The sequence below is a fragment of the Stegostoma tigrinum genome, chromosome 34 (genome assembly GCF_030684315.1).
Source record: "Stegostoma tigrinum isolate sSteTig4 chromosome 34, sSteTig4.hap1, whole genome shotgun sequence".
Lineage (NCBI taxonomy): Eukaryota > Metazoa > Chordata > Chondrichthyes > Orectolobiformes > Stegostomatidae > Stegostoma > Stegostoma tigrinum.
In genome coordinates, this window is record NC_081387.1 from 2,102,846 (window position 1) to 2,128,315 (window position 25,470).

The window sequence follows — 25,470 nt, forward strand, 5'->3', positions numbered from 1 at the left end:
TGGCATGTAAGTATCCAGCTGGCTACCTGGATGATTGACTGGTGGCAGTCAATAGATGAAGGAAAAAATATCAATAATTTGGTAACGGCAAAATCCATTCTTTTGTGTGTAAGATCACTTCTGGATGCAAAATAGAGATAAAGCAGACCCAGAGATGGGTCTACTGAACTGTCGGTCCCAAGTTGGGACTAACCAATAAAGGCAATCAGTTGTGGCTCCATATTGGTGTTCAGCAATAAAAGATGTTCCTTTTCAGTAGAGATTGCTCAGCGATTACAAATATATGATGAATTATTACATTCTGTGGGTCCCTCTCTCTTCTGCCTGTGTTAATCCCACCACCACATTGTTATCACTGCCTTGGCTACTCTGGGTCTTCCTTCTCTGGTCTGCTGTCAAACACATCAAAGGATACACATCCCACCCTGATGTTAGATAACAAAGTGTGGAGCTGGATGAACACAGCAGGCCAAGCAGCATCTCAGGAGCACAAAAGCTGACATTTCGGGCCTAGACCCTTCATCACCTCTCTGATGAAGGGTCTAGGCCCGCAAAGTCAGCTTTTGTGCTCCTGAGATGCGGCTTGCCCTGCTGTGTTCATCCAGCTCCACACTTTGTATTCTTGGATTCTCCAGCATCTGCAGTTTCCATTATCACTGATACAATTTCCACCCTGATGTTGTCGGTTTGAATGCCTCCGAAGATGAAGAATGCTATTTCTACACCAGAAATCTCTGTCAAACATTTACCAGGGAAACCGAGACAGCAGCCTCAATGAGTGTGGAGCTGGAGGAACACGGCAGGCACGGAAGCGTCAGAGGAGCAGGAATGTTGACGGCTCCCAACTCAAAATGTCAACTTTCCTCCTCTTTTGATGCTGCCTGGCCTGCTGTGCTCCTCCAGCTCCACACTGTGTTATCTCTGACTCCAGCATCGGGAGTTCTAACTATCTCTGAGCTGCAATAAGTGAGGTTTTATTCAGATGGAACAATGGCAAGTTTAAATCTCCACCTGACCTGCTGTTCAAAATCACTTACATTTCACCGATCAGTTTCCCAAGCTCCAGGAAACTCATGCTGCTGCAGAAATATTTGGATTGACTGTGAGAGACCTCAATCAGCCCATTCCCTCCTCTTCCTCTTCAGAGTTGGTTAATTTCTCATAGGGGCTGAAAACCAAGTGAGGAGATGGTGAGTGAAGGAGCAGCTTTTATACAAATTGTATCCCATAATATCCACACCAGTCTTCAGGCAGTCTGACTGTCCTGTGGGCAATCGGGGTGGAAATGTCCCTTATGCTGTGTGAGAAGATCCAGCTGAGAGGGCTAACAAGGTGTAGGGCTGGATGAACACAGTAAGCCAAGCCAAGCAGCATCAGAGGAGCAGGAAAGCTTACGTTTCAGGCCTAGACCCTTCTTCATAAATTTTTGAAGGGTTTAGGCCCGAAACGTCAGCTTTCCTGCTCTTCTAATGCTGCTTGGCTTGGCTTGCTATGTTCATCCAGCTCTACACCTTGTTATGTCAGATTCTCCAGCATCAGCAGTTTCTACTATCAACTGAGAGAGCTGTTTACCCGGTGCTTTGTGCTGAACTATTTGGCTGGAGCTATGTGTTTATTGGAAGCATTTCCCTTCTGATTTCCAGGCTGTTTTGTTTGATGGCTCATTCCTGAATATGAGAAGGTGAGGTGTAACTCTCTGGAAGGTGCAGCGTGCCTAAGGATTCTTAACTGATTTTATAATGTTGAGATTTGTGTGTGCGTGTGTGTGTGTGAAAAGCCTATGGTTTGTGAATGATAAGCTCAGTCTGTGTGTTGGGATCTGGATATTGCCTGTCTTTTGGGATCCCTCCAAGATTTCCCCCATCCCTTCTTTGGAATATTCTCAGAAGAAATGGACCCCTTCCATTTATATTGATCCTTTCAAAGCCATCAGATGACCAAATCTATTTCATTTCAATAAGGTACTTTTCCAGTGTGCTGTCTGCTGTAATTTAGGAAATGTGACAGCTAATTTGAGCAGAGCAAAATCCCACAAACAGCAGCTTGATGGTGACCAGATTTTTTTTTGGTGCTATTTAATGAGGGATTATTGTTACCTCTGTAAAAGCTAGAATGTTTCAAAACTGCTTTGAATTCCCAGTGGCCAACACAAACAAATCACATGACAAAATTCCAAGATTTAGTCAAACTAATCCACTGAAAGGAAATTGGCTGAAGAATACCAAATAGGCAACTAATATTGCACAACAGAAAAAATATCATTCTTCAAACTTCTAACATACATGCTTGGCATCACCGTTGCACTTTCTGTCTGGCTTACTGCAGAATCACAGTTTTTGCAGATACTCATCCTGCAAAATATTACCTGCAGATTCAGGTGATTATTTATTTTTGTTTCACTTTTTGTGGCTGTTAAAAGTCATTTTGTTGAATTTCCTGAGAAATTCTGAACCAACTGCCTACACTGAGTCCCATGCAGTAATTCCTTCTCTGGCTTCATCAGGACAAATCTTCTGAAGTCTTTAGATTGTCCCAGGATGTGTCTGTTCAACGACAGACCATGTTCCTTCCCACATTCTGCCTGGAAACCCACAGAAAGGACACCTTCTCTCTGCTGATGACACTGGCTGCAGTCCTTGGTCTCTCTCTCTCGAATTCATTCTTTTTGTCTCAAAGCTCAGAGCCAGGAAGTCTGTCTAGTCAGCCCCTTGAATTCAAAGTGTACTTTACATTTGCTCAGCAAATCTGAATTTATTGGTGTGCTTCACAAACCACCTTGGGCTTTTGCTGGGCAGGACTTTCTTGGTTTCCAGGTATTCTGTTTACATTAAGTCAAGAAACAGTTTCAAACATAAGCTTAAAAACTTGGCATTCATAACATCCTCCTGACTAGACTGGAGTGGCCTGAAGGTGAGGTTCTCGCTGTGCCTCAGGAAAAGACTGGGTTTAATCAACCACTTGAAACATTTACCTGAAAACACTTTAACACAACGTCTTGCCCTCATGTTAATAAAATGTGAGGCTGGATGAACACAGCAGGCCAAGCAGCATCTCAGGAGCACAAAAGCTGACGTTTCGGGCCTAGACCCTTCATCAGAGAGGGGGATGGGGGGAGGGAACTGGAATAAATAGGGAGAGAGGGGGAGGCGGACCGAAGATGGAGAGTAAAGAAGATAGGTGGAGAGAGTGTAGGTGGGGAGGTAGGGAGGGGATAGGTCAGTCCAGGGAAGACGGACAGGTCAAGGAGGTGGGATGAGGTTAGTAGGTAGCTGGGGGTGCGGCTTGGGGTGGGAGGAAGGGATGGGTGAGAGGAAGAACCGGTTAGGGAGGCAGAGACAGGTTGGACTGGTTTTGGGATGCAGTGGGTGGGGGGGAAGAGCTGGGCTGGTTGTGTGGTGCAGTGGGGGGAGGGGATGAACTGGGCTGGTTTAGGGATGCAGTAGGGGAAGGGGAGATTTTGAAACTGGTGAAGTCCACATTGATACCATATGGCTGCAGGGTTCCCAGGCGGAATATGAGTTGCTGTTCCTGCAACCTTCGGGTGGCATCATTGTGGCAGTGCAGGAGGCCCATGATGGACATGTCATCAAGAGAATGGGAGGGGGAGTGGAAATGGTTTGCGACTGGGAGGTGCAGTTGTTTGTTGCGAACTGAGCGGAGGTGTTCTGCAAAGCGGTCCCCAAGGAGGCTACATTGTTTGCTCCTAGCCACGTTTCAGAACGGAGGATATGTCCCAGTCAAGTGAGCAAAATGAAAAGGCTTTTATCTGAACCACACCTCCCCACCACCCGCCACCCCCAACTCCCAACACATGCACACAAAAACACCCCCTCCCCTCCACTCCCACAGGAATAGCAGACTTGCATTTAGTGTGGTCAGCTCCTTCAGCACAAGAGGAGAGGGAATTGGAGGAAATCATCTTCTTTCTGTTTTACAGAAGGATTGCACCATATTATACCAGAGAATACAGAGAGGAGAGACACTGCAGATAGATCTTGGCCATTACCAAGGAACAACTGCACAACTGAGGGAAGATATCCCGTCCCTTCACAACATTGCTCAACACAGGGAGGTTGGGCAGTGAAACCATCGTCTGGAATTCAGTCAAGTCATGGGAGCTTTGACATATCATCAGATTTGACACTGTTCAGTGGTGTGGAGCCTTCTATTAGAACCAACCTTTCTGAAGATTCAACTGTGGGTGATTGGTCAGGGTGAGGCTGGGCAGAAGTGCGAGTAGGCTCCAACTGTAGTGAGAATTTCAATCATTCATCAAACCTCTTGAACCACTTACTCATTCCTACAGGGAAGAGGCTGTTCAAGTGTGAGGTACGTGAGGAGGACTCCATAGGACTAAGATCCCCTAACACATAAGGTGCATCTGTGTTTCACCTGCAACACAGAGAAGCATGGAACCAAAACATTTTATGTGTTAAGTTTCCGACAAGCCTTCAGGCTGTCATCAGCGCTCATGAAACAGATGATTCACAGAGGGAAGAAACTGTTTATGTGTCAGGGCTGTGACAAAAGCTTTTCAGAATCTTCAGCTCTGCTAAAACACTGATGTATTCCCACCAGGAAAAATCTGTTCAGGTGTGAGGTGTGTGACAAATCATTCTTCTGGTTGTCGAAAGTCCGCAAACACCAACAAATCCACACGGGGAGAAATCATTCAAATGGAAAGTGTGTGGAAAATCCTTCTCACAGTCCTCGACTCTCCACAAACACCAAAGCATTCACACCGGGGAGAAACCATTCCCATGCAAAACGTACAATAACTCATCCTCTGCAGACACCAATGTGTTCATACAGGGGAGAAGCTTGTTCAAGTGTGAACTGTGTGCCAAATCATTCTCGCAGTTGTCCAGGCTCTGTACATACCATCATGTTCATACGTGAAGTGTGAGACAAGTCATTCTCACAGATAACAAATCTTCGTGTCCGTCAACACATTCACACAGAGGAAAAAACATTCATATGATCCACAGTTTATAGATGACCTCAGTGTCATTTTCCACTCTACAACAGGTTGCAAATGACTCTCGATCCCTTCAATTCACCATCGAAAGAGTTCTTGAATGCTACCAAAACAAAACTTATACCAACCCCAACATCCTCAGTGAAATATTCTACCTCCCATATATGTTCAAGTAGAGACCTTGAAATATGTTGAGCACTTCCCGGACCTCGCAAGCCAATTCTCTCAAAAGATCACCATAGGTGAGAAGATCCATCAATGGATCAGCTGTGTCAGTTCAGCCTCCTACACGTGACAACAGTGAGTTTGACTGCAGCAGCTTGCACTGCAGTGTCATGAGGCTACTTTCACACATTTAGTTAGAAAACAACAACAAATGCACAGGAAGAACGAGAATAAAAGTATTCTAGGGAACAATAGTGTGGAAGTTGAATATGAGAAAGTGGTTAAACCAGATTGACAATGCCAGAAACATTGTGGTGAATGGAGAGCCAAAGGGTGGAGGGTTGGGAATTAGAAAGCACTGTTCAACTGATCGGAAACTGATTGTTCTCTGGGCCCATGTAATCATGAGATCTCTGTGACCATCGCTGGGTTTGTGTGATGGAAACAAGCTCCATCCTGTGTCTCAACAGTTGTGTCACTTCTAACCATCAGAATTGGGAGCTAGAAGGATTTTTAAGGACACTTCTGACTGGAGTATTCTGGCAGAGTTTTCCCTGGGAATGTGTGCGCGTGTGTGCGCGCGCGCCAGGCGCGTATAGTTGGTGATGTGAATTACCAGTAGACCCACTTCAGTTGTCCAGTGAATTTTCAAATGCTGAATATTGTTTTGTTTGTCTCTGTTCTTTCAATCTTCTGGAAAAACTTTTCACCCATCGTAAATCACATCTTTTGTCGTGACCCGAACTGGATTTGAGACCCTGATGTGTTCCTATTCAGTGTTCCTAAAGCAAGAATCCGACACACAATCTATTGTCAATGTCACCGTGCTTGGATACTCTTGCCATCAATAGGTTTATCTTTTCCAATTCACAGGAAACAGAATGTTTCTATAAGATAGAAAGAAAAATTTATGTTTCGATACCTCTTTCACAAAATCATGTCATACAAGAAACTGAGCATCTTTTCCGTGCAAAACAGCATAGGCAGCAAGTGATAGACAAACTTAAACAATCCCCCAACCAAAAGGTCAGATCTAAGCTCTGCAGTCCTGCCACATCCAGTCGGATTGGGGGTGGATTAAACAACTAAATAACTCACTGGAGGAGGAGACTCCATGAATATCCCCAACCTCAATAATGACAGAGGCCCATCAGTATAAAAGAAACGGCTGAATCAGTTGCAACCATCTGCAACCAGAATTACCAAGTGGATAGTCCATTTTTGGGCTACTCTTGACATCCTCAACATAATGGATTCCAGTCTTCAGCCAATTTGATAGATAAATACAAGGTATTGCATTTTGGTAAATCATATGACGGCAGGAATTATACTGTTATATTTAGGATCCTGGGTAGTGTTGTCAAACAGAGAGACCTAGGGGTTCAGGTACATAATTCTTTGAAAGCTGCATCACTGGTGGACGGGCTGCTTAAGAAGGCACTCAGCACACTTGCTTTCATTGTTCAGGCCATTATGTTTCAGAGTTGTGATGTCATGTTGAGGTTGTACAGGACATTGGTAAGCCCAATTTTGGAGTACTATAAACAGGGAAGATTTTATTATATTGGAGGGGGTTCGGAAAACATTTACCAGAATATTGCTGGGAATAGAGAGTTTGAGTTATAAGGATAGGCTGGATTGCTAAGGACGTTTTTCACTGGAGCATGGGAAGTTGAAGGGGTGACCTTATAGAGGTTTCTAAAATCTGGAAGGGTGCAGATAAAGTGAATAGCCAAGGTCTTCACCCCACGGTAGAGGAATTTAAATTTAGGGGGCATATTTTTAAGATGAGAGAAAGATTTAAAAGGGACCTGAGGGACATTTTTTTTCACACAGAGGGCGGCTTGTATTTGGAATGAACTGCCAGAGGTAGTGGTAAATGCAGGTATAGTTGCAACATTTGAAAGACATTTTAGGTAGGTAAATGAACAGTACAGATTTAGAGGGATATGAGCCAAATGTAAGTAGTTTACTTTGGGAAAAAGTGATCAGCGTGGATAGTCGGACTGAAGGGTCTGTTTCTGTGCTGTAAGACTCAATGACTAAAAGTAGTACTGAAGATCTCTGCTCCAAAAGAAGCCACAACACTCGTCAAGATTTTCCAATACTGCCATATATGAATGAATATGATCAATTATGCATTTCTATCCTCTCCTCAAAAAAGGTCAAATCCAATCTGGCCATTTATCATTCCATCAGTCTACTTGGAAGGAGTTATTCACACTGTTATCATGTGGCACAAACATGGCAACAACCTGTTCCCTTATGCTCTGTTTAGGTTTTGCCAGGTTTAGTCAACTCCTGACCTCATTAAAACCAGATAGCCAAAACAGCTGAACTCTAGATGGGAGGTTGGAGTGACTGCCTTCAGTATTAAGGTAGCATCTGACAAAATGCGGGAATGGAATATCACAAACATAACTGAAGAAAGTAGGAATCAGGGAAAATCTCTCCACTGATCACAGTCACACCTGGCACAAGGGAAGATGGTTGTGATTGTCGGATGTCAGTCATCTAAGTTCTAGGATATTTCTGCAGGAGTTTCTGAGGAAGTGTCCTTCGTGCAATCATATTCAATTGCTTCATTGATGACTTTTCTCCAGCATAAGATCAGAAGTGGGCTGTACAACAATGTTTAACAATATTCTACACCATTTGTGATCCTCAGATACTGAAGCAATCCATGTCCAAATTCACCAAAACCTAGATGACTATCCAGGCTTGAGCCGATATGTTGCATGAATCTTTCTGAGCACGTATGTACAAAGCAATGACTATCTCCCTGGAGACATTACAACCAAGCTGTTTGAATTCCATGGCATTCTCATCTGAATTCCCCACTAGCAACATTTTGGGGATTGCTATTGATCAGAAACTGTCTTAGATGAGCCATATAAATAATCTACCCACAAGAACAGTTTGTAGTGAGTGTGGCTGAGAATTCTGTGGTAAATAATTGACCTCCTGACTCCTCAAATCCTGTCCAACGCCTGCAAAACACAGGAGTGATAGAATATTCTGCAATTGTCCGGATAGAACCAGGTCCAGCAACAAGTCCAGTGTCAAAGAAATTTATGAGATAGTGACACTTATCACTAGGAGTGAGGGAGGAGCAGACCATACAGAAAATTTAAGAAGATGGCTTGCAGCAATGAGGATGAGGCAGATGGTGAGAGACTTTCAGATACCAGTTATAGTCGAGGTAAGAATCTGGGGTTATCTTTGCATTCCAAGATTATCCTATAATGAAGGACAGTTTGAACAGACCAGAACAGAAGTGTCCTGTCAACACGTTATGTGATCCAGGCAGATCTGGCAGTGGATGTCAAGTCAGTGTTCACCATTGTGTTTCAAGTCTGTGTCTATTTTTGTTAAGGGCTTCAAAGTCAAGGGAAATGGGCAAGTTAAGCGAGGGAGTGGTTTTACTGGGGACATGGTGATCACTTGTAGAGGTGAGGGCAGGATTGACTAAATCAATCTCTACACAAATGTCATGCTGAATGGAGGATCAAAGACTGAGACAGTTGGGATTCTGATTTAGGGAATAGTTATGTCCAGAGAGGAACATGCAAAATGGTGGTCTTGGAATGTCAAAGAGGGACATGGGTGCTGAGTAATCAATGGAAGTGATCAGAGTTAGCTTTCTCTGTGATTGCTGAGATGATTGAAGCCAGATGAGACAGTAAGGTGAAATCACTGAAACTGAATCAAGACAAGCAAGGAAACTTCGAGAAAGACAACTGTTCCTCATACAAATGATCCTTTGCAATATTAATCACTGGCACACAAAAAGCATATTCCAGTCCTGCCAACTCATTCCTGGAATTGATCCAATTGAAGATAATAAAATGTGAGGCTGGATGAATACAGCAGGCCAAGCAGCATCTCAGGAGCACAAAAGCTGACGTTTCGGGCCTGGACCCTTCATCAGAGAGGGGGATGGGGTGACGGTTCTGGAATAAATAGGGAGAGAGGCGGAGGCGGACTGAAGATGGAGAGAAAAGAAGATAGGTGGAGAGAGTATAGTTGGGGAGGTCGGGAGGGGATAGGTCAGTCCAGGGAAGACGGACAGGTCAAGGAGGTGGCATGAGGTTAGTAGGTAGATGGGGGTGCGGCTTAGGGTGGGAGGAAGGGATGGGTGAGAGGAAGAACAGGTTAGGGAGGCAGAGACAGGTTAGACTGGTTTTGGGATGCAGTGGGTGGAGGGGAAGAGCTGGGCTGGTTGTGTGGTGCAGTGGGGGGAGGGGACGAACTGGGCTGGTTTAGGGATGCGGTGGGGGAAAGGGAGATTTTGAAACTGGTGAAGTCCACATTGATACCATTAGGCTGCAGGGTTCCCAGGCGGAATATGAGTTGCTGTTCCTGCAACCTTTGGGTGGCATCATTGTGGCACTGCAGGAGGCCCATGATGGACATGTCATCTAAAGAATGGGAGGGGGAGTGGAAATGGTTTGTGACTGGGAGTTGCAGTTGTTTGTTGCGAACTGAGCGGAGGTGTTCTGCAAAGCGGTCCCCAAGCCTCCGCTTGGTTTCCCCAATGTAGAGGAAGCCACTCCGGGTACAGTGGATGCAGTATACCACATTGGCAGATGTGCAGGTGAACCTCTGCTTAATGTGGAATGTCATCTTGGGGCCTGGGATAGGGATGAGGGAGGAGGTGTGGGGGCAAGTGTAGCATTTCCTGCGGTTGCAGGGGAAGGTGCCGGGTGTGGTGGGGTTGGAGGGGGCAGTGTGGAGCGAACAAGGGAGTCACGGAGAGAGTGGTCTCTCCAGAAAGCAGACAGGGGTGGGGATGGAAAGATGTCTTGGGTGGTGGGGTCGGATTGTAGATGGCGGAAGTGTCGGTGGATGATGCGTTGTATCCGGAGGTTGGTGGGGTGGTGTGTGAGAATGAGGGGGATCCTCTTTTGGCGGTTGTGGCGGGGGCGGGGTGTGAGGGATGTGTTGCGGGAAATACGGGAGCCGCGGTCATGGGCGTTCTCGATCACTGTGGGGGGAAAGTTGTGGTCCTTGAAGAACTTGGACATCTGGGATGTGTGGGAGTGGAATGTCTTGTCGTGGGAGCAGATGCGGCGGAGGTGGAGGAATTGGGAATAGGGGATGAAATTTTTGCAGGAGGGTGGGTGGGAGGAGGTGTATTCTAGGTAGCTGTGGGAGTCGGTGGGCTTGAAATGGACATCAGTTACAAGCTGGTTGCCTGAGATGGAGACTGAGAGGTCCAGGAAGGTGAGGGATGTGCTGGAGATGGCCCAGGTGAACTGAAGGTTGGAGTGGAAGGTGTTGGTGAAGTGGATGAACTGTTCGAGCTCCTCTGGGGAGCAAGAGACGGCGCCGATACAGTCATCAATGTACCGGAGGAAGAGGTGGGGTTTGGGGCCTGTGTAGGTGCGGAAGAGGGACTGTTCCACGTAACCTACAAAGAGGCAGGCATAGCTGGACCCCATGCGGGTGCCCTTGGCTGCGATACCAATTGAGTTGTATTTTAGTAGATAGTGTTGGCCTTCAAAAAGGCATCAAATTTCACCGTGATTATATCAAGAGAAAGGGTCAAGTTACACTGACCAAGCACACCCTCACTCTTCCTCAACATCTTCATTAGCCCCAGTGGCTTAGCAGATAAGGCACTGACTTCCTAAACCAGGAATTGTGGGTTCAAGTCTGACCTGAGGTGGAGCAAAGTTTGGCCAAGCAATGATTCTTGTCACATACACTGACAGTGGGGAAACGTACTGTTTGAACTGATCAAACAATCTGGGCAGTGCCCATTCAGCTCCCTCTTGCCACTAACCGATATTTAGGAAACAGGCAACTTGCCTGGATTCCTACTGTTGTGTCCTATTCTCTCACCGTGCATAATCTCTTCCAATTTGGTGTGACATGTTATTATCCTTCAAACTAGAATTACTTGAGAAAATGTAAAAAATGTGATTGTTTTAAGATGCTGGGACTGAGGGTCAAATCTGAAATTCAACATGATCATTGGCTAATCATTAACTCAGTTTCCATTCCTTGCTTTTTCCCAATATCCTTTGATCTCTTTAACCCAAAGAACAAAATTAACTCCTTTTTGAAAACATTTAGCATTTCAGCTTCAACCTGTTCCTGTGCCAGAGAATTCCAGATACTTACTACTCCTTTGGTGAAGAAATGTCCCCTCATCTCAGTCCTAAAGAATCTGCAGATCACTGAACATAAAATTTAACACTAATGTGTGTGTTGAGACATGTTAACAGGTAGAAGGGGATAACTTTCTGGTAGTACGGTATGAAAGTTGCTCTAGGGATTGTTTAGTCAATATTGCTTTGAGTTTGTTTGTTTGAATAAGACTATTAAAATTTAAAATTTGAATGTGTGATTTCTTGAAGTTGGTTCCTAGGAATTGAAATCTCCTTTAAAATTTATCAGTAACATTACTCAATCAACACTGATAAACAAGATTCTTTGGTCATTGTGGCATGGCTATTTGTGGGATCTGGCTGCACATTCTTTGGTTGCCACATTTCTTGCACACGAACAGTGACCGTACTGCAACAACTTCAATGACTATAAAGTACTTTGAAATATCCGATGGTTGTGAAAGGCTATCTATAAATGCAAGCCTTTTTTTGATAATGTCATGCAGATGCCAGGGAGGGCGGATTTGGGGAAGTGTGACATTATGGAGGAAGTTGTAAAGACAGGCACCATTCAGATCCCAATGCACAGACAAGACTGAGAACATCCCAAGTTCAGCTATCAGCCACAGTGCTGGGCAAATCTTAGCCCAGACTTTGGGAAGGGCTAAGGCCTTCAGGTAAAGAAGTCATTAAAAGACATTTCAATAAATATATCTCCAGGCATGACAGCTGAATTGCTTCAGTGGTTACACAGACAGGGAGGGCAAGGCAATGAAATGATTTGGAAAACAATGAGAATTTTAAAAATGAGGTGCTGCTTGGCCAAGAGCCGGAAGAGGCCAGAGAATGGACAGCTGTTTGGTAAAAGGGTCTTGGTATCAGTTAGGAACTGTGCAATAGGGTTTTGGATGAATTCAGGTTTACCACAGCCAACATGATTGAATTTTTTGAGGAGGTTACAAGAGATGATCCATGAGGGTAGGGCAGTGGATGTTGTTGACATAAACTTCAGTAAGCCTTCAGTAAGGTACCAGTGGAAGGGTGCGTTTCTGAATGGAGAGCTGTCACTAGTGGCATTCCTCAGGGATCAGTGTTGAGACCTTTGTTATTTGTAGTATATATAAATGATTTGGAAGAAAATGTAACGGGTTTGATTAGTAAGTTTGCAGATGACAAAAAGGTGGAATTGTGAACAGCAATGAGGACAGTCAAAGGATACAGTAAGATATAGATCAATTGGTCACTTGAGCAGAGAGATAGCAAATAGACTTTAATCTGGAAAAATGTGAGGTAATGCATTTCCAGAGGTCTAATCCAGATGGAAAATATACAGTAAATGACAGAATACTTAAGATTACTGAAAGGCAGAAGGATCTGGGTTTACAAGTATAGATAGCTGAAAATGGCAATGCAGGTGGAGAAGATTTTCAACAAGGCATACAGTATGCTTACCTTCATTGGCCAGGGCATTGAGTTTAAAAATTAGCAGGTAATATTGCAGCTTTATAGAACCTTGGTTAAATCGCATTTGGAATATTATGCTCAATTCTGGTTGCCACTCTACAGTAGAATGTGGTGCTTTGGAGAGGGTACAGAAAAGATTCACCAAAATATTGCTTGGTATGGAGGGCATTAGCTATTTGGACAGGTTGGAGAAACTTGGGTTGTTCTTATTGGAACAACGGAGGTTGAGGGGCAACCTTACAGAGGTTCACAAGATTATGAAGGGCATGGACACATGGGACCGTCCAGGAGCTTTTTTCCCAGAACAGAAGAGTTAGTTACAAGAGGTTATAGGTTTAAGGTGCAATGGGTAAGGTTTAAAGGTGATGTATGAGGCAAGTTTTTAACACAGAGGTGGTGGGTGGCTGCTGGAGAAGGTAGTGGAAGCATATATCATAGTGACTTTAAACGGGCATCTTGACAAATACATGAATAGGGTGGGAATAGAGGGATATGGTCCGTGGAAGGGAAGGGGGTTTTAGTTGTGATGGACAGCATATCAGGGCAGGCTTGGAGGGTCAAAGGGCCTGTTCACTGTACTTTCTTTGTTCATTGATCTTTGAGATCAATGGAATAGTTGAGACCAGAGCATATAAAAGTATGCATGAGGATTTTAGCATAATTTGAACTAAGATGGGGTGTCACTGGTCTTTCATGTGAGTGATCTTGCACTTTTCTGTGCATCATATGCTTGTTGCTGACCAATCTTTAGAAATGACAGTGAGTCATAACAGAGAACACTTCATATAATCAGACATAATTACATAGTAGTCCAACAGAAAAGGTCATCTGAAATGAGTTCTCAAACAAGGCCCCTTCTGATCGCTGTCTGAGGTGACTGTAAATGATCCCACAGCACTATTTTAAAGAACAACAGGGAAGTTATCCCTGGTGTCTTATCCAATGTTTGTTATCAACCAACAAACTTAAAAACAGATTAACCGGGCATCCCATGTTGCTGTTTGTGGCAGCTTGCTGTGCACACATTAACTGCTACATTTCTGACATGACAGCAGTAATTACATTCCATTTCCTTGTCTGAAAAATGTTTTGGGACATCTGAGTTTGTGAACAGTTCCATTGAAATGCAAGTCTTTCCTGTGATTTCTGATGGGGTTACAAGGATTGGCTGTTTGGAGGTCTTCGAGAGATTTGAAAAGACATTCATTATCCAGAACATTGGTGTGGATATTATGGGATACAGTTTGTATAAAATCTGCTCCTTCATTCACCATCTCCTCACTTGGTTTTCATTCTGATAGAAAATGAAGCAACTCTGGACGAGCAGAGAATAAGCAGAGTAGGTATGCTGGTGGTATTAGTCTGATTGTCTCCAAGGATGAAGAATGTTGTTCACACACTAGGAACCTCTGAGAAACATTTACCGGGGGAACTGAGGCAACAGCTGCAGTTAAGTGAGTTTTATTCAGATGGGACACTAACAGGTTTAAATCCCCACCTGATCTGCTGCTGAAAGTCACGTCCATCTCACCTGTCATTTTCCCAAGCTTCTGGAAATTTAGGTTGCTGCAGAAATATTTGGATTGACTGTGAGAGATGTCAATCAGAGAGCCCACCCACTCTGCCCATTCTCTCCTCTTCCTCTTCCAGAGCTGGTTCATTTCCTATAGGGACTGAAAACCAATTGAGGAGATGGTGAGTGAAGGAGCAGCTTTTAATTTTTCTTGTTATTTAGGTCGCCTGGTGTCACTTCCTTTCGTTTTCCAGAGATAATAGCGCCCTTTATTTTCTCCTTTTTCCACAGATCACCAGTAGTTTATGTATTTTTAAAATCTAGATACTGTGTTATGAGACAGAAAGAAAAGCTCCAGCAGTAGAAACAAACCCGTGTTGCCATTGTGTCACGGAACACGCAAAGCCTGTTTAGGGCAATGCTTTAAGGCTAGGAGTAGTTTATATACAAATTGTATCCCATAATATCCGCACCAGTCTTCAGGCAGCCTGACTGTCCTGTGAGTGCTTTGTGCTAAACTGTTTGACAGGAGCTGTGTGTTGGATATTGATTGTATTCTTTGGAAGTATATCCCTTCTGAGATACAGGCTAAGTTGATGGCTCATTCCTGAGTATGAGACAGTGAGGTGTAATTATTTGGAAGGTGCAGTGTCTAAGAATTCTTCCTGATTTCCTGTCGATGAGTTCTGTGTCTGTCTTGGAAGCTGGTTGTTATCCTGTCGACTGGGAATGGTCAGTTCTGTGTGTGTGTGTGATGAGATTTGAATGTTTCCTGTCTTTTCAAATCCCTCCAAGACCTCTCACACTCAATCTCTGTAACCTCCGCTGAAAAGCCATCAAAGACTTGCATCTATGTAGAACCTTTCGGGACTACCAGCCATTCCAAAGTTTTATTACAGTTACTGGAAGTACTTTTTGAAGTGTGGACATTTTGTCATGTTGGAAACAGGACAGCAAATGTGTGCGCAACAATCTCCCACAACAGCAGTCATGTTTCACGTGATATTGTTTTCCGGTGGTTGTGCTTGAGGTATACATCAGATCCCATAGAAAAAAGAAATTTGATTTCTCAGTGATCAATGAAACATCATTGCAGAACATAATTTAACATTTTAAGACTTTTATTGGAACAAACTAAAAGCAACATTGACTGAACAGTACCTGTCGGCAATTCAAACAGTAAACTACAGAAAAGATAAACTTCTTTGATTATTAACACCAATTTTAGTTAGACTTTACGCATCCTCAGTTTCAAAGGTGAACAGGTCCTAGGTGCTTTTGCCACTCAGCCATACCCTGCCATTCAATAAAATCATAGCTGATGCCTTTTCATTAGTTTGACGATAATCATTGAATGAGGGCTGCGCCAAGCTGTGAGATTGTGATGGAATACAGTCCTGCTGCTGATGATTGACTGTACCTCCTGGACACCCAGTTTTGGGATATATCCACCGCCTGTGTTTCAAGTGATGATGAACATGGTGAAGTAGTGATTCATCAGTTAAGAGAGAGTTTAGTTTTCCTTGAACGTGTTTGCCCTGAAGCAATGAGACTGTATGGAGTCAATGTTGTTAAACCATCATGACAGCAATTTGACTGCCATGTCAGTGGATGCATTTGTTAAAATGTACTTTTATGCATTTTCCAAAGATTTCACCTTAAAGCCTTCATGAGTGACCTTCCCTCTATTATATGGTCAGAATGGGAGGTTCACTGAAATTTGCACAAAGTTCAGCAGCACTGTCAACTCCTCAGATGCTGAAGCAGTCCATGACAAAATGGAGCAACACCTGGACAATATCCAGCCTTGTGTTGACACACAGCAGATAACATTTGCATTATTCAAATGCCAGACAGTGATCATATCCAATAAGTTAACCATCACCATAACACCATAAGAAACTGGAGCACAATGAGGCCATTCAGTCCATTGAGTCTTCTCACCATTTGATCATGGCTGATTTGTCTCTCAACTATATTCCCTTTTTTCTTCATATCCCTTGATTGCCTTATGAATGAAGAATGTATCTATCTCTGACGTAAATATCTCGGATTATTTAAGTCTGAATAAATATCTATTTATTCATAGGTATGGATAAACCCCACACATACGTGTGCTATGTAAATAAATACCTCCTTCATGTGAGTGTTCTTGCACTTTTCAGTGCATCACGTGCCTGTTGCTGACCAATCTTGGGAAATGACAGTGAGTCGTAACAGAGAACACTTCATAGAATCATACACAATTACAGAGTAGTCCAACAGAAAAGGTCATCTCAAATGAGTTCTGAAACAAGACCCCTTCTGATCGCTCTCTGAGGTGACTGCAAATGATCCCATAGCACTTATTTTAAAGAACAACAGGCAAGTTATCCCTGGTGTCTTATGCAATGTTCGTTATCAACCAACATATTTAAAAACAGATTAACTGGGCATCCTCCTGCTGCTGTTTGTGGCAGCTTGCTGCGCACACAATAACTGTTACATTTCTGACATGACAGCAGTAATCACATTCCAAAATTTAATTCCACATTTCCTTGGCTGAGAAATGTTTTGGGACATCTGAGTTCATGAATAGTTCTATTGAAATGCAAGTCTTTCCTATGATTTCTGATGGCGTTACAAGGATTGGCTGTTTGGAGGTCTTAGAGAGATTTGAAAAGACATTCGTCATCCAGTACATTGGTGTGGACAATATGGGCTTCAGTTTGTAAAACAAAACAGCCTCCTCACTTGGCCTTCAGTTCTGAAAGGAAATGAAGCAACTCTGGAAGAGCAGAGAATAAGCAGAGTAGGTATGCTGTTGGTATTAGTCTGATTGTCTCAAAGGATGAAGAATGCTGTTCACACACTAGGAACTTCTGAGAAACATTTACCAGGGCAACTGAGACAACAGTTGCAGTAAGTGAGTTTTATTCAGATGAGACAATGACAAGTTTAAATACCCACCTGACCTGCTGCTCAAAAGCGCCTCCATTTCACTGGCCAGTTTCCCAAGTTTCAGGAAACTCATGTTGCTGCAGAAATATTTAGATTGACTGGGAGAGACGTCAATCAGAGAGCCCACCCACTCTGCCCATTCTCTCCTCTTCCTCTTCCAGAGCTGGTTCGCTTCCTATGGGGACTGAAAACCAAGTGAGGAGATGGTGCTGGTATCTTCCACTGTAATGCAAAATACTTCTTCAGTTTCTCCGCCATTTCTTTATTCCCCATTTCTACTTCTCTTTTATTTTTCAGCAGTCAAATGTCCACTTTTGCCTGTGTTTCACCTTTTATACACCTTAAAAGAAACCTCTTGTAATATTCTTTCATTACCAGCTAGCTTCTCCCCCTTATTGCTTTTCCACTTATCTTGGGTTGTAAAGGCTTCCCAACTCTCAACTCGACTGACATAAATTCTACATCTTCAGACTCTAAATCATTTACTGGTGTTGCTTTAATTTCATTTCTTACCAACAAGCAACCCTGCCCCTCTGCCTGTCCTTACAATATGAGTTGTCTCCTTGAATATTTAGTTCCTCGCCCTGATTCTCTTCTAGCCATGGTTTTTGTGACACCCACAAAATCATATCTGTCAATTTCATTCTGTGCGACAAGCTTAAGTACCTTTTTTTTTAAATTGAATTGAATTCCAGCACCCAACCCCCCTACCAAACTGTCACTTTTCTGCTGTGCCGGAAGTTAGATTCCTGAGCCTTTCCATACTCTCTGTCCTATTACTTGTTCTGCACACTATAACCTCTGTTCGGCAACTCTTCTTTAACTTATACATAATTTTCCATAGAAATGAACCCCCACACAACTTTGTTTAAGTCCATATTCAGAGCTTTAGTTGTGTGATTCACCAGGTCTCTGGTCCCAGCATGATTCAGGTGGAGCCCATCCCATTGGAACAGCTCCCTGCTTCCCCAGTACTGATGCCACTATTCCATGAATTCAAACCTGTTTCTCCCACACCAGTAATTCAGCCATGTGGTTGCCTCTTTAATCTTGTTGACCCTGTACCAATTTGCTGATGGCTCAGGGTTCTGGTTTCTAATTTAGACCATATCTGCTCATATTCCTGAGCAGAACTTCTTTCCTCTATCTATTTACCTAGAACGTGGCTGCAAGTCCGTGTCAGAGGCTAGGAATTATGCACCAAACTCAATTGTTGACTCCCAAAGCCATCAACAAGGCAGAAGTAAGAAGCGGGGTTCCCCCAAATAGTCAGAAGGAAATTGAGAAGCAAATATGTAGGAGATCTCGGAAAAGTGTAAGAGTAATAGGGTTGTAACATTAGGGGGTGATTTTAGCTTTCCAAGCATGGATTAGGACTGCCATAGTGTTAAGGGTTTGGGGAATTTGTTAAATGTCTTCAAAAATTTTCTTGATCAACATGTAGATGTTCCTACAAGAGAAGAAGAAAAACTTGACCTTCCAATGGGAAGTAAGGCAGGGCAAGTGACTGAAGTGTGGGCTGAGTAGCACTTTGGGACCAGTGACAATAAGTCTATTAATTTTCAAGTAGAAATGGGAAAGGATAGGCCTTGAATAAAAAATTAAAATTCTGGATTAGAACAAGGAACATTTTGATGGTACGAGACAGAAACTTTTAAAAGTCAGATAGTAAGTACTGCAAATGATGGAGGTCAGAGTTGATAAAACATGGAACTGGAAGAGCACAGTAGGTCAGACATTTTCAGAACAGCAGAAAAATTGATGATTCCTGGTCCTCTGATCCTTTCTGGCCAGCTGTGCTCCTCCAGCTCCACATTTTATCGACTTTTAAAGTTGACAGGAGTAGACTGTTTTCAGAGAAAGACAAGTTGCAGGTGAGAGGCTTTCAAAAGTGAGATAACAAGAGCTCAGAAGCATTAAGTTCTGTCACAGAGAAGGCTAAGAATGGTAAGAGTGGGGAGCAATGGATGAATGAAGATATGGAGGCTTTGGTCAAGAATGACAAGTCATATATCAGACAAGTGGGAATTTAACTGAAGAGTAGAAGGGGTATAGGGGCATTCTTAAGAGGGAAATCAGGAGGGCAGAAGAGTGTATGAGATAGCTTTGGCAGATAAGGAACTTCCAAAGAGATTTTATTGTACATTAAGAGCAAAAGAGCAACTAGAGAGAGAATAGGGCCCAAAGATCAGTGGGGTCATCGATGTTCTGCAGTGTGGAAACAGTGTCGGCCCAACAAGTCCACACTGCCCCTTGAAGCATCCCACCCAGACCCATCCTCCGATAACCCACACACCCCTGAACACTACGGGCAATTTAGCATGGCCAGTCCACCTAACCTGCACATCTTTGGACTGTGGGAGGAAGCCGGAGCACCCGGAGGAAAACCACGCAGACACGGGGAGAATGCGCAAACTCCACACAGACAGTCGCCCGAGGCGGGAATCGAACCCTGGCGCTGTGAGGATGCAGTGCTAACCACTGAGCCACCGTGCCGGGAAAGATCCTAAATGAATGTTTCACATTGGTTTCTGCTGTGGCAAAAACAAACGGAGGCTAGCAAACTTGGAGAAATAAATATTGATGTCTTAAACAGTCCACATTACAGAAGAGGAGATTCTAGATGCTTAAAAAACATAAAGGTGGAAAAATCTTCAGAATCTGATCAAGCATACGCCAGGGCCTTATGGGAAGTTAGGGAAGAAATTACAGCGCTTCTACATATTTGTATGATTTACAGTCAAGGGTGAGGTACCGGAGGACTGGAGGGTGGCCACTGTTGTACTTTTATTTAAGAAAGGCTGTGAGGAGAAGTCTGGAAACTGTAGACCAGTGAGCCTGACTTCAGTGGTTGGTAAGTTGTTAGAATGGACTTGGAGATAGTATTCACATGCATTTGGAGAGGTAAGGGCTGATGAAGGATAAGTTAGCACTGGCTTTGTGCATGGGAAGTCATGTCTCTCAAACTTAACAGAGTTTCTTGAGGATGTAACCAAGAAGATTGATCGAGGACAAAGCGGTAGAGTTTGTACATGTGGGCTTTCGTAAAGCTTTCGACAAGGTTCTGCGTGGTAGACTCATTGGTGAAGTTAGATCACATGGGATTCAAGAAGAGCTTGACGACTGGATTCAAAATTGGCTTGATAGTAGGAAATGGAGGGTGGTGGGGAGGGTTGTTCAGACTGGAGGCCTGTGACCAGTGGTGATCTGCAGGGATCGTTGCTGGATCCACTTCTGTTTGTCATTTGTGTAAGCATTTTAAATGAGAATTTCAGAGGCAAGGTTAGTAAGTTTACAGATGACACCAAAATTAGTGGTACAGTGGACAATAAATAAGATTATCTAAGATTACAAAGAGATCTTGAACAATTGGGCCAATGGGCTGAGGAACAGCAGTTGGAGTTTACTTTTGATAAATGTGAAGTATTGCATTTTGGTAAAGGCATCAAGGGCAGGACTTATACAGTTAATAGTAGGGCCCAACCTTGGGGGTTAAGGTACATAGTTGTTTGAAATTTACATCACAGGCGGTCAGGGTGACTAAGAAGACGTTTAGTCCACTTGCCTTCACTGTTTGGGCGACTGAGTCTGGGAGCTGGAATGTCATGTTGAGGTTGCATAGGACATTATTACAGGGGTTCAGAAAAGATTTACCAGGATGTTGGCAGGAGTAGGGGTTTGAGTTATAAGGGTACATTAGATAAGCGGGGACATTTTACAATGGAGGTCCATGTGTTACTTAGAGGAGTTTCTAAAATCATGAAGGCACAGAAAAGGTAAATTTCAAAGGGCTTTTCCACAGGGGGATAGATGTGAGAGAGTTCATAACTAGTGGACTTTTTTTAGGTGAGAGGAGGAAGATTTAAAAGAGATGCGAGGGGTAACTTGCACACAGAGGCGATTCGTCTGTAGAATGAACTGCCAGAGGGACTGGTAGCATCAGGTGGAGTTACAACGTTTAGAAGACATTTAGATAGGGACATGAATAGGAAAGGTTTAGAGGGAAATGGGTGACACACAGGTTGTGGGAATAGTTTTGTTTGGGAATCTTGATTGACATGGACTACTTGGGCCGAGGAGTCTGTTTCTGTGCTGTATACTCTATAACTTTGAGTCTAGAGTCTGATTGAATATTTTCCATTGTTTGGATGAGAGCAGCCACACATCATCCTAACTCGGAAATATATTGCTGTTCCTTCAGTGTCTCTGGGTCAAAATCCTGGAACACACTGCACAATAGATTAGATTCCCTACAGTGTGGAAACAGGCCCTTCGGCCCAACAAGTCCACGCTGCCCCTTGAAGCATCCCACCCAGACCCATCCCCCATAACCCACACACCCCTGAACACTATCGGCAATTTAGCATGGCCAATCCACCTAGCCTGCACATCTTTTGACTATGGGAGGAAACTGGAGCACCCGGAGGAAACCCACGCAGACACGGGGAGAATGTGCAAACTCCACACAGTCGCCGGAGGCCGGAATCGAACCCGGGGCCCTGGCACTGTGAGGCTGCAGTGCTAACCACTGAGCCACCGTGCCATACCTGGGTATCCCTACACAGTGTGGACTCCAGCAGTGCAAGAAGGTAGCTCATTGCCACACCTTCTCCAGGACAATAACAGAGGGACAAGAAATGCTGGCATAAGCAGCGACGCCCAGACTCTGTGAAAGTATATACAAGAAAGAACTGAGGCGTTCACACCTTCAACAACTAGGGCGAGTGAGTTGGAAAAAAAATCATGTTTCTATTTACTGTTTTACAGAAAGATTGCACTGTACTTCACCAGGCAATATAGAGATATAGATCCAGAAGATCACCCAAAGAACATCTGGACACAGTGGGAAGACATCCAATCCCTTCACAGCTTTGTTCAACAGGGAGAAAGTTGAGAATGAAACCATCTATCAGGTCAGGGGAGCTTGACATATCATCAGATCTGAAACCAGCAGTGGTGTGGAGACTTCCATCAGCACCAACCTTTATGAAGATTTAGAGGTGAGGATTTGGACGAGGCTGGGAAGAAGAGTGAGTTGCTTCAACTGTGGTGAGAGCGTCAATCCTTCATTAACTCTTGTGAACCACTGGCTCACTCTTACAGACGAGAGGATGTTCAATTATGAGGATTGGGAGGAAATTCATATAATCGTCTAACATACAAGCTATAATTGTTATAAAATTTCTAACGAAAGGAAAGTCATCTGGAGAGAAAACACTCAAGTGGGAAGTGATTGTGATGTCATCTATGCTCGTGAAACTGCGACACAATGACAATGGAGAGAAAATCTTCACAGGTGAGGCATGTAACAAGAAATTCATACAATCATTAGGCTCAGTAAAACACCGAGCAATTCACAAGGGGGCAAAAGCATTCACATGTCAGGTGTGTGACAAATCGTTCTCATGGTCAGCAGATCTTCATAAACACCAACGCATTCACACAGGTGAGAAACCATTCACATGCAAGGTTTGTGAAAAATCATTCTCCCATTCATCAAACTTCCGCCGACACCAACGAGTTCACACAGGGGAAAAACCCCACAAGTGCAAGAAATGCAACAAATCATTTTCTGTCTCATCGAGACTCTTGATCCACCAGAGGATGCACACAGGGAAGAAACCATTTGTGTGTGAGGTGTGTGAAAAGACATTCTTGGAGTCAGCATCTCTTCGCAGACACCAACGAATTCATACAGGGGAGAAAGCATTCAGATGTGAGGTGTGTGACAAATTGTTCTCTGACTCATCAACACTCCACGTACACCAACGCATTCACACAGGGGAGAAACCATTCACATGCAAAGTTTGCAAAAAATCATTCTCACATTCATCGCACTTCCGCAGACACCAACGCATTCATACAGGGGAGAAACCATTCACATGTGAGGTATGTGACAAATCATTCCTGCAACCTTCAGACCTCCGGATACACCAACGCATTCATACAGGGGAGAAACCATTCACGTGTGAGTGGTGTGACAAATCTTTCTGTGACCCTTCAAAACTTTTGGTCCACCAGACAATTCATACAGGGGAGAAACCTTTCATTTGCAAGGTATGTAAAAAGTCATTCTCGCGATCATCAAACCTCCACAAACACCAACGAATTCACACAGGAGAGAAACCATTCACATGTGATGTTTGTGACAAATCGTTCTCAGGCTCATCAACCCTCCGTGTACACCAACGCCTTCATACAGGGGAGAAACCATTCATATGCAAGGTTTGTGACAAATCATTCTCACAATCATCACATTTCCACGAGCACCAACGCATTCACACAGGGGAGAAACCATTCACGTGTGATGTGTGTGACAAATCATTCTCTGGCTCATCAACCCTCCGTGTACACCAACGCATTCATACGGGGGAGAAACCATTCATATGCAAGGTTTGTGAAAAATCATTCTCACAATCATCGCATTTCCGTGAACACCAACGCATTCACACAGGGGAGAAACCATTCACATGCAAGGTTTGTGAAAAATCATTCTCCCAATCATCACATTTCCACAAGCATCAACGCATTCACACAGGGGAGAAACCATTCACATGCAAGGCTTGTGAAAAAGCATTCTCAAGTTCAGCAAATCTCCAAAGACATGAACGAATTCACACAGGGGAGAAACCATTCATGTGTGAGTTTTGCAACAGATCATTTTTTGACTTACCAAGCCTTTCAATCCACCAAAGTATTCACACAGGAGAGAAACCATTCATGTGTGACTTTTGTGACAAATCATTCTCTACATCATCAAGACTCTTGGTCCACCAAAGGATTCACACAGGGGAGAAACCATTCACATGCAAGGTTTGTGAAAAATCATTCTCACAATCATCAAACCTCCACAACCACCAACGAATTCACACAGGAGAGAAACCAATCAACGTGTGACGTGTGTAAAAAATCATTCTCAGCGTCATCAAATCTCTGCAACCATCAACTATTTCCCACAGGGGAGAAACTATTCATAAGTGAGGTGTGTGACAGATCATTCTCTGACTTACCGTGTTCACCACCACATTCACACAGGGAGAAACCCATTCACATGAGGTGTGTTTCAAATCATTCTTGCAATCTGCCGACCTCTGGACACACCAACATATCCACACATGTGAGTGGCTTGATAACTCGTTCTATAACTCATCAAAACTCTTGGTCGGCCAGATGATTCACACAGGCAAGAAACCATTCATGTGTGAGGTATGTGATAAAATATTCTTGAATTCATCAATTCTCCGCAGGCACCAACGGGTTCACACAGGGGAGAAATCCCACAAGTGCAAGGAATGTAACAGATCATTCTCAGATTTGTCAAATCTTCAAAGATACCAATGAATTTACACAGGGGAAGCACCATTTACATGCAAGGTTTGTGAAAAATCTTTCTCATGTTTATCGAACTTCCACATGCACCACCAAATTCATACAGGGGAGAAACTATTCACATGTGAGTTGTGCAACAAATCATTCTCCGACTCGTCAAGCCTTTTATTTCACCAGAGGATTCACATAGGGGAGAGACAATTCAGATACAAGGTTTATAAAAAAATCATTCCCAGCATTATCAAACCTCTGCAACTACAGGGGAGAAACTATTCACATGTGACATGCATGACAAATCATTCTTACAATCTTCACATCTTCGGATACTCCAATGTATCCACATGGGAGAAACCACTCACATTTAAGTTGTGCATCAAATTATTCTCAGAATCATCAAGATTGTTGCTCCACAAAATAAGTCACGTAGGGAAGGAACCATTCACATGCAAGATTTGTGAATAACCATTCTCAGCATGATCACACACCAAAGCATTCACACAGGGGAGAAACCTGACACATGCAAGGAAAGCAACAATCTTTCACAGAGACATCAAAATTTCAAAGATACCATCAAATTCAAACAGTAGAGAAACCAAGTGAGATGTGTGACGAATCATGTTTAGACTCATCAACCCTCTGGAAATACTAATAAATTCACACAGGAGAGAAAGCATTCATGTGTGAGGTGTCTGATAAATCATTCTGAATGTCATCACATCACTACAGGTTCTAATGCATTCACACAAGGGAGAAACCATTTATGCACAAGGTGTGAGATAAACTATTCATCTAATCTCCTGCTCCATCAGAGATTGAAAAAGTTCCTTTTTTAAGTGGGAGGTTTCCAATAAAAGTATTGTGATTTCTTCAAGCCTGTAACATGAGAGGATTCGGAAAGTAACAAACTTTTCAGGTGTGATTGTGTAACAAAGCTTTCACCGCGACTCCAAACTGAGCTCCAGAGG

General features: G+C 43.5%; 2 protein-coding genes across 2 annotated transcripts in view; one reads left to right on the forward strand and one right to left on the reverse strand.

Moving 5' to 3' along the window:
* LOC125446437 (zinc finger protein 271-like) overlaps window positions 1–14,015 on the reverse strand; it is a 66,517-nt gene extending 52,502 nt beyond the window's left edge. Inside the window, exon 1 of the mRNA XM_059639677.1 lies at window positions 13,995–14,015. The gene's annotated coding sequence lies outside the window, so the exon portion shown is untranslated. The remainder of the gene's footprint in view (window positions 1–13,994) is intronic.
* A 381-nt stretch (window positions 14,016–14,396) lies between these two features.
* Window positions 14,397–25,178, forward strand: LOC125446432 (zinc finger protein 271-like). The gene is made up of 2 exons (XM_048520005.2): window positions 14,397–14,418; window positions 21,944–25,178. The coding sequence occupies exon 2, from the start codon at window positions 22,415–22,417 to the stop codon at window positions 24,071–24,073; it is 1,659 nt and encodes a 552-aa protein (XP_048375962.2). The 5' UTR covers window positions 14,397–14,418; window positions 21,944–22,414; the 3' UTR covers window positions 24,074–25,178.
* The last annotated feature ends 292 nt before the right edge of the window (window positions 25,179–25,470 follow it).

What these genes read in the sequence shown, in the direction of transcription:
- LOC125446432 (XM_048520005.2), top strand. Translation starts at nt 22,415, where the DNA reads ATGTCATCTATGCTCGTGAAACTGCGACACAATGACAATGGAGAGAAA.